Raw genomic sequence first — 9939 nt, 5'->3', positions numbered from 1 at the left:
TAGCTTATGGGTCATCACCTCCGGTGGTATACCTGTCATATGTGAACGCAACCAAGCAAAGCAATTCGCGTTAGCTTTTAAGAATTCAATTAACTTACCTTTCATCTCTGGGCTCAGGTTGGTGCCGATGTATACTTTTCTGTCCGGCCAATGTATAAACAACACCACTTCTTCCAGTTCCTCAATTGTTGTTTTGATGTTTTCATTCACTTCTGGCTCTTGAATAGTATCAGGCCTTGAGTCTACATCCGTTTGTCCATCTACAGTTGAGGTTTGTGTTGCTAAACTCTCAACTGAATTCTGTAATTGCTATTTTTCATCTGCATCATCATTTCTTATGCTTGAATCTACCACTAAGTTAATGCTTCGAGAAGCCTGTTGATCACCATGGATTTGTCTTATTCCCCATTGCGAAGGGAACTTGATAACCTGATGTAAGGTAGATGGAACATCATCCATCTCGTGAATCCAAGGTCTGCCAAGGATCATATTGTACGCCATATCCATATCTATTACTTGAAATTTCGTGTCTTTAACTAATCCTTTTGCGAATGTGGTGAGTATTATCTCCCCTTTTATGACAACGCTTAAATTGTCAAATCCAGATAAGGTACGTGCTTTGTGTACTAATTTGTTATTATCTTGCATCTTGTTTACCACTCTTAAAAGAATGATATTTACAGAGCTACATGGATCAATCAAAGCTCGTTTCACATTAGTATCATGTACAAGTAAAGATATTACCATTACATCATTGTGTGGGATCAACACGCCATCTATGTCTGCATCATCAAATGTTATACTATCTTCTTCCAAAACTTGGCGAACTCGCTTCCTGTAGGTGACTGTGATTTTTGACACCTTCTTTGCAGCTGTATATGTCATGCCATTGACTTCCTCCCCTCCGTTTATGACATTAACTGTTCTTTTTGGTGACAGAGGTTTTGGTGGCTCCTATCTATTCTTCATACATGCTTGCTTACCCTTCTCACTGAACAAATCAATTAAGTAACCTTGTTTTAATAAGTGCTCTACTTCACTTTGTAGCAATCTGCAATCTGATGTTTTGTGACCGTGATCATTGTGAAACTCGCTCCAGAAATCAGGGTTTCTCCTATTTGGGTTCGATCTCATTTCTTTTGGCCACCACACCTTATCTCCGATGATTCTTAAAATAGCTACCAACTCAGATGTGCTAATATTGAAGCTGTAACCATCGACCTTCGCTTTTGAACTTCTGTCGTTGTCCCGCGTATCTCGCATGTCTCGTTCCTTTCCAAACCTGGATGATGAACCCGAATCTCTGTCCTTTGATTTGGAATCGTACCTTGGGTTCTCTTGTTTTGAATGTGATTCCCTTCTTGTTGGTCCTATGTAAGGTTTGTACCTGTTCTTACCGAACCTTTTTTCAATTTCTGGTCGCCTCAAACTTACTATTTCATCTCCCCAGGACTGAGTGATAGTATCCTCTTCTATCTGCAACTTCATGTTGTACGTGTTGTAAATATCATTCCAAGTTATTGCAGGGAATTTTCGTAAACTTTCTTTGAGCCTTCTTGTGGCTTCTGAGATTTTTTCATTTAAATTACTTGCGAATGTCATAGCCTCCCAATTGTCAGGTACACGTGGTAACATCATTTTTTCGTACTGGAATCTATCTACAAATTTCCTAAGTAGTTCTGTATCTCTTTGTTTTATTTTGAATATATCTTCCGTCCTCTTTTCATCTTTTTGAGCTCCCGAGTATGCTTTTATAAATGAATCTGCAAGCTCATCAAAACAATCAATTGACTTTTTGGGTAAAAGAAAATACCATATTAGTGCTCCCTTTGTGAGTGTCTCACCGAATTTTTTGACCAGAACTGATTTAATCTCTTGCTTGGTCAAGTTGTTGCCCTTCACGACAATTGTAAATGAAGTTACATGATCTCGCGGATCGGTTGTCCTATCATACTTTGGGATATCTGGCATCTTAAACTTTTTTGGAATAGGCAAAGGAGCGGCACTTGGATTCTAGGGTTGTTGAGAATATTTATCCATATCCACTCCTTTGATTATAGGTGGAACACCAGGTATCTACTATATGCGATCGTTCTGCTCCTTGAGCTGTTTCTGCAAAGTTAGTTCTAAACTTTGTAAATTAGAATTAATTGGGATACCTGACCCTCCATCACGAGATTCGCTGGGAGTTCCTCCGCTTCCTGAATTAGCGAGTCCTGAGCGTAGATTCTCTATGGTTGTGGTGTTGTTTGGAGGCATAGTTGGTGGTACAGTTGGCAACTCACTAACAAAAGCTTGAAGAGAATTGTTGACCTGCTCTGCGATTAATTACTTTAATGCTTCATCAATAGCTTGATCATCCCCAAGTTGGTCATTCACATGTGATACTGATCTGTCAGATGACCCTTCTCGAGATTGTTGAGGAGAGTTTTGTGGTGAAGGGACTGGAGTTTCATTCTCTTTTTAATTTTGCTGGTTTAACTGATGTTGCTGATTTTGTTGGTTTTATAGGTTTTGTTGGTTGTTGTCACTAATGTTCGACATGATTTCTTGACAGAAAAATAAATTTGAAAAGTGAAAAGATTATAAGTTTCCCAGTAACGAAACCAATTTGTTTAACCAAAATATAGGAATTTCGGTCAAAGCCTATTTTTAGAAGTACTCGGATTAGTGATAATCAAGAAAATTAATATTCTTGCAATAAGAAAGGAAATTAGAATATGAAATAGCAAAGTAATCAATAAAAAGCAAAAGTAAATAATTATATTCCAGTAATAATCAGAACATGTCCATACAGATGACATTTCTTTCCCTTATATAGTAGCCTCTAAGTACAACAGCTTTTCCCTTTTTATGACTGAGTGATTATGAGCATTAATGAAACATTATAATTGATAATCGTAACTGTTTCATGAAGATTCTGCAACGATTGTAATCATCCATGCTCATTAATTGGAGATCAATGAATCTTTCTTTTTTATTGTCTCGATTCATTCCGCCGGTACCTCTTCATGTAACTGTCAAAACTTGAACGGCCATATCTTCTCCTCTCGTGGGTGATTTGTGTAAGATTTCTTACGTTAATTTATTGGTGGCCCAATAAGATTAGGCCGATAAATAATATTTAATTAATAAGCAAATCTCATCCGTCCGATCGGTTACTTGATGATGTACCGGATTAAATAAGAACCTCTATAAATTGGTCATCTCCCCACCCATTAGGGTTACCGTATTTTATTCTCTCTTCCATCACTAAAGTCGGCGGTAATGAAAGCTAGGGCAAGGGGCGAGAAATCAATTTCAATTAACTCTTCCGCTTCAAGATAATGGATTCCGCTTCAGTTATGTTTTTTATGACGATTATATGTAAGATTATCATGTGCAAGATCCTTGTATGCAATTAAAGTTTATGTTTACAATTTGCTCGCATATGTTAAAACTCATGCCTCTTTTAATACACACCGATATTTGTGGACCCTTTGATATTCCATCTTTTGGTGGAGAGAAATATTTTATCACTTTTATCGATGATTTTTCACGTTATGGATATATCTATTTGCTGAAAGAAAAATCTCAAGCAGTTGATACTCTCAAGGTGTTTGTTACTGAGGTTGAAAGGCAATTAGATGAAAAGGTGAAAATCATTAGGTCAGATAGAGTTGGTGAATATTATGAAAAATATAATGAGTCAGGACAATGTCCAGGTCCATTTGCGAAGTTCCTCGAGGAACGTGGCATATGTGCACATTATACTATGCCATGAACACCTCAACAAAATGGTGTTGCAGAAAGGCACAATCGAACACTTATGGATATGGTTCAGAGCATGATAAGTAATTCCTCATTACCTAAATCATTGTGGATGTATGCTCTTAAAACCGCTATATATTTATTAAATAGGGTTCCTAGTAAGGCAGTTCCAAAGACCCCTTTTGAACTGTGGACAGGAAAAAAACCTAGTTTAAGGCACCTGTATTTTTGGGGTTGCCCAGCGAAAGCTAGAGTCTATAATACACAAGAAAATAAATTAGATTCTCGAACATAAGTGGCTACTTTATTGGTTACCTATAGAAATCCAAAGGGTATGTGTTTTAATGTCCAAACCATAGTTCGAGAATTGTTGAAACCGGTAATGTAAGATTCATTGAGAATGGTGAGGTTAGTGGGAGTGTTGAAAAGCAAAGTGTGGAAATTAAAGAGGTGAGGGTCAATATTTTATTACCCAAAAATGTACCTACTTCCACACAAATACCAAATATTGTTCCAGTTGTTGAAGAACACTTTGACAACACCGAGCAACATTTGGATGAAACACTTCATGAAGAAACTAACTCACAAATATCTGACACAAATGAACCACAAGAAATGCCATTAAGAAAATCTCAAAGAGTTAGAAAATCGGCTATTTCGGATGATTACGTGGTTTATTTGCAAGAGTCAGATTTTGACATTGGTCTTAATAAGGATCCAGTTTCATTTTCACAAGCCATAGAACGTAATGAGTCTGACAAATGGATTGATGCCATGAAGGAAGAGTTAAAATCCATGGAATACAACAAAGTCTGGGATCTCGTTGGATTGCCAGAAAGTTCTAAAAGAATCGGGTGTAGATGGGTCTTTAAGACCAAGCACAATTCAAATGGAAATATTGAGAGATACAAAGCCAGACTTGTTGCCAAGGGTTATACTCAGAAAGGAGACATTAATTATAAAGAGGCCTTTTCACCGGTTTCAAAGAAAGACTCGTTAAGAATTATTATGGCTTTGGTAGCTCATTATGATTTAGAGTTACACCAAATGCATGTGAAAACTGTCTTTCTTAATGGAGATCTCGAGGAGGAAGTTTATATGAACCAACCAGAGGGTTTAAAACTAAAAGAAAAGGTCAAATGGTGTGTAAACTAAAGAAGTCAATATATGAACTTAAACAAGTTTCACGACAATAGTATATAAAGTTTAATGATACCATAACATCTTTTGGATTTATAGAAAATACCGTTGATCGGTGTATATACCAAAAGATCAGTGGGAGCAAGTTTATATTTTTAGTCCTATATGTTGATGATGTTCCACTTGCTGCTAATGATTTAGGCATATTGCGTGAGACTAAAGATTTTCTCTCTAAGAATTTTGAAATGAAAGATATGAGTAAGGTATCCTATGTGATAGGAATAGAAATATTCCGTGATAGATCATAAGGATTATTAGGATTGTCTCAAAAAGGCTATATCGAAAGAATTCTAGAGAGATTTAGTATGAACAATTGTTCAGCTGGAATTGTTCCAATTCAAAAAGGGGACAATTTTAGTCTCATACAATGCCTTAATAATGATGTAAAGCGAAAAGAAATGGAATCAATTCCTTACTATTCTATTGTTGGTAGTCCGATGTATGCTCAGACTTGCACAAGACCTGATATTAGTTTTGCGGTCGGAATGTTGGGAAGATATCAGAGTAACCCAGGAATTGATCATTGGAAAGCTGCAAAGAAAGTTTTGAGGTACCTGAAAGGAACGAAGGATTACATGCTCATGTATAGGAGGTCCAAACATTTGGAAGTTGTTGGATACTCGGATTCAGATTTTGTTGGATGTATTGACACTAGAAAATCCACGTTTGGTTATTTGTTCCAATTAGCTGAAGCAGCAATATCGTGGAACAGTGCCAAACAGTCTGTCATTGCTACATCCATGATGGAAGCAGAATTTGTGGCATGTTTTGAGGCCACAATTCATGCATTATGGTTGTGAAACTTTATTTCAGGACTTGGGGTTGTCGACACCATTACCAAGCCGCTGAAAATTTACTGTGATAATTCTGCAGCAGTATTCTTCTCCAAGAACGATAAGTACTCCAAATGTGCCAAACAAATGGAATTAAAGTACTTTACCGTCAAGGAGTGATCACGCCCAACTCTAGTCCTAAAAAGGATAAGAGGTCGCTGCAAATATAATCCGATCTAAAAGTGCGGACTCGAATCCCATAGAGAACTAAGACTTAGCTATATCTGTTTAATATCACTAAAAAGACAAGTTTGAACAATTTTCTAAATTATAAAGATTGATATTTATATTTCTAACTAATTAACTAGCAAATACTAGAAAACGGTAAAATTATCAACTAACGAGACAAAGGGTTGGAGACTAAATTAAGGAGGTCTAGAGTTATGATTTCCCCAATTGTCGGAATCCTTTTAGCTATGTTCCCTACAATTTTTTCAATGTATTCTCTACTGATCGTGAGAACTTTAGGTGTTGTAATTTTCTCTCGAGCAACTACAACAATTTACTAGACATATTCTCTCGAATTACGCTAGTTGGCTTTATCTAACCGCTCATTATGACCACGTCAAGGCTTTGTTATTTCTAAACCTACCTTTAAACCCGATGTATTGAATTCTCACATACGTTAGGAGTGAAGTTGTTCAACAATAACCTAAATATGTATCCTTTCTCAAGCAACACATAATAAATAGGCACAATCAATCGATGGTCATTCAATAACAATAATAAACACGTAGTTGAACAAGTAGAGAAATCCAACGGCTCAATTATATAAAAACATAACAAGAATTTATCCTACAAAAGGTTCTATCAAAACCCTAGATAACAATTTAGCTATTCATAATAGTATGTAAAACTACAATACTAAAAATCATAACCAACAATAAAAAATAAGAAGAGGAAGGAAAAACTCGTTGAAGAATTCCCCGCCTTGCTCCTATTGTGTTCTTGACTCCTTAGGTCGAATCCTCAGTCTCTTTAGCCTCCTTAGGTCTAATTTTTATGTCAAAAGTATGTCCAACCTTAAAAATACCGTTTTTCTATGTATATATATACCAAGTAGGGTCGAGCCCAAACAATTATACCTTCTCCTATGTGAAAAAGGACAATATTTCACGTCTGGACTGCTGCGGCTGCGGTCAACCGCGGTATATGGCAGGTATACTGCCTCAGCCCACCTCAGCTCCGCGGTCGTGGTTGCGACCGCGCTTTTCACCATGTTCCGTTTGGAATTTGAAAAAACGTAAAACATCAAAGTTGTAGCCCTTTGAGTTACTTTCTAACTATATATTGTGGAGCCCAAATGGAGTTATAAGAGAAAAGTTATATGCATTTTACTAGACAGTATGCAATATGCCTACTCGAGTCTTTGTTTTGTTGCTTTATCATCCGTTGATCCCCGAATACGATTCTGGCTTAATTTCTTGGGCTTTTACTCAGAGTTCAAAGCTTCAAATCACTTGAATTCATTCTATAACATCTATATAGCTCGAAATCACTCCTACAAGGCATAAAATACACCGTTAGTGCAAAATACTAGCGATTAAAGCGCAAACTCAACTAAAGTGCAGTAAATTAGAGTGTAATAATCGACTAAAATACGCAATTATAGCCTATCATCAAGGAGGAAGTTCAGAAATAAAGAGTGTCACTTGAACATATTAGAACTGATCTCATGATTGCAGATCCATTAACGAAAGGTTTACAGCCAAAGATATTTAAAGAGCATGTACATAGAATGGGTCTTGGTTATATTTATGATTGATGTATTTATGATGTTTTGACACTCTGAGCTCATTTATATGTTTCTGATAGACATTAGTGATTTCCTGTTTCTCATAATGGTGTACACATTATTGTTTTGAGATGTTACAAGATAAGTCTCGATGAGATATTATTGTGGACCATAATATTTTATAACTTATGGACTTGGTATGATGAGTTGCTAATGTTATAGTATATGGAAGGGAGTATGTAGATAAATTATATATAATCGCAATAACTCACATTTAGTAGTTTATCGTGTTATAGTATTTATGATGGACATTATAGAAGAGATTTGTTTATGCGCAACTAATGTTCCTATATTAAATATTAATATTATGTGGTTATTGGGACAAGTGGGAGAATGTAAGATTTTCTTACGTTAATTTTTTGGTGGCCCAATAAGATTAGGCCGATAAATAATATTTAATTAATGAGCAAATCTTATCCGTCCGATCGGTTACTTGATGGACGTACCGGATTAAATAAGAACCTCTATAAATTGGTCCTCTCCCCACCCATTAGGGTTACCATATTTTATTCTCTCTTCCATCACTAAAGTCGGCGATAACGAAAGCTAGGGCAAGGGGCGAGAAACCAATTTCAATTAACGTTTCCGCTTCAAGATAATGGATTCCGCTTCAGGTATGTTTTCTATGACAATTATATGTAAGATTATCATGTTCAAGATCATGGTATGCAATTAAAGTTTATGTTTACAATTTGCTCGCATATGTTATGACTCGTGCCTCTTTTAATACATTTCTCCAGCTGTCACTTTCTCGATAATCCACGTGTCTTGTCTTACCAGCCATTCACATAAATCCACGTGTAATGTTTATTTTTACCAATACACATATCATTCACTCTCATTCACAATGGATAGGCGCTGAGGTGCTTGGTTTAGAATCGTCTGATTTAAGAACAAGAGTCTGCAGTTTTTGTGATGGAGAGATTGTATTCGTCGTGATCAAGTCAGACATGTTATCATGTTACTGGTTTGATGTTATGAAAATTAGTTGGAGATATTTGGAAACCCAAGGACTTCCAGACAAGGGCTGGAGCGATTTTAAGGGAAATGATCAGATATATTTTTTAAAGCTGGCCTGTATATAATTATGTAGAAAGCTTCTTCTCATTGAAATAGAAAGGGCGGTCCGGTGCACTAAGCTCCCGTTATACGGGGGTTTCGGAGAAGGGCCGGACCACAAGGGTCTATCATACGCAGCCTTACCCTGCATTTCTGCAAGAGACGGTTACCGCGGCTCCACGTCTTCCCATTGAAATAATTTTACAATATTTGTCACCAAGTTATTAAAGTATAAAAAGGCCTTTGTGAGAGGTCATCTTATTTTTCTTTGAGTTGTTTGTTCTATTAATTTTATACTGTTAGTGACATTCTTTTTTCATTTATCAATCACCCCATAAGAAGCATTGATCTGTTGGTTTTCATTTGGAAGGTTAATATTTCCTCTAAAATTTAAGCTTAAATGAATCTGATAAGCATGGCATTATAGTATTGCAGTTTGCTAGCATTTAAGCTTGCAACGACTCATAAGTCTGCAATTATTAAGTCTCCGTCGTGTGTATAATTAAAATATAATTAGAAATTCCTACATATGCACATCATTAAAATCATAATAAATAAAAAATCAAGAGGCAAAAAATATTAAAAATAGAATAGTCCATATCAATATACTAGTTTTTAGTGTACGTGCGTTGCACGTGTCTATCGTGTTAATCAATAAAATATATATAGAAAGAACAAATTTATTCTGCATATACCCTATACACTCCTATAATTTAGGTAAACCGATCTGTATTTCAGTCATCTTCGTAGGCCGTCAGCCACACACTCCCAATTTAATCCCCTTTTTTGAGTCTTATGTTTCTTCTCATCTCAAAGATTTTTATTTAACTCTAACTTATGCACCACATGAGAAAATAGGAACACTCCAAAAGAACTCATTCCACCCAATCCCTTCCTAAATAATTATATTTATGGATTACATAATTATATATATTCAAAGTAAATATATAACATTTCAAAATTTAGCATGTAAATAGAAAAGTTTTTTTTGAAAAGGAATAAAGGATTCTACTTTTTGTTTGACAAAGTTGCCGAAAAATTGCTCATAAAAAAAGTAGCTAAAAGTTTCCTTTTAATGTATTGTCCTTTTCTATTTATGCATAGGAAAAAATAGAATTTAAAATAATTTGATCCCTTCTTGAAATATATATTTTCTTTTAATTAACTTAAGATTTTAGGAATCGAAGATATTTTAATTCCTTCTCTAAAACGTACTTTTCTCATTTACTTATGGTAGGAATTTTAGGAATGTGTTTTTCACTTTTCTAAATCAAGGTCCTAAATAAGAAAGTAATTAAATGA

The 9939-nt window shown here is 35.6% G+C and overlaps 3 protein-coding genes across 3 annotated transcripts; 1 reads left to right on the top strand and 2 right to left on the bottom strand.

Annotated features, from left to right (window-relative positions):
• Positions 1 to 309: 309 nt before the first annotated feature.
• On the bottom strand, positions 310 to 885 carry LOC138878728 (uncharacterized). The gene has a single exon (XM_070158418.1). It carries the CDS (start codon positions 883 to 885, stop codon positions 310 to 312), a length of 576 nt encoding a protein of 191 aa, XP_070014519.1.
• Positions 886 to 954: 69 nt separating this feature from the next.
• LOC138878727 (uncharacterized) lies at positions 955 to 1971 on the bottom strand. Its single transcript, XM_070158417.1, has one exon. It carries the CDS (start codon positions 1969 to 1971, stop codon positions 955 to 957), a length of 1017 nt encoding a protein of 338 aa, XP_070014518.1.
• Positions 1972 to 5255: 3284 nt separating this feature from the next.
• LOC138878726 (secreted RxLR effector protein 161-like) lies at positions 5256 to 5750 on the top strand. Its single transcript, XM_070158416.1, has one exon. It carries the CDS (start codon positions 5256 to 5258, stop codon positions 5748 to 5750), a length of 495 nt encoding a protein of 164 aa, XP_070014517.1.
• The last annotated feature ends 4189 nt before the right edge of the window (positions 5751 to 9939 follow it).

This window comes from Nicotiana sylvestris, chromosome 9 (genome assembly GCF_000393655.2).
Source record: "Nicotiana sylvestris chromosome 9, ASM39365v2, whole genome shotgun sequence".
Lineage (NCBI taxonomy): Eukaryota > Viridiplantae > Streptophyta > Magnoliopsida > Solanales > Solanaceae > Nicotiana > Nicotiana sylvestris.
The sequence above is the reverse complement of the archived record's forward strand: the minus strand, read 5'-3'. Positions and strand labels throughout refer to the sequence as shown.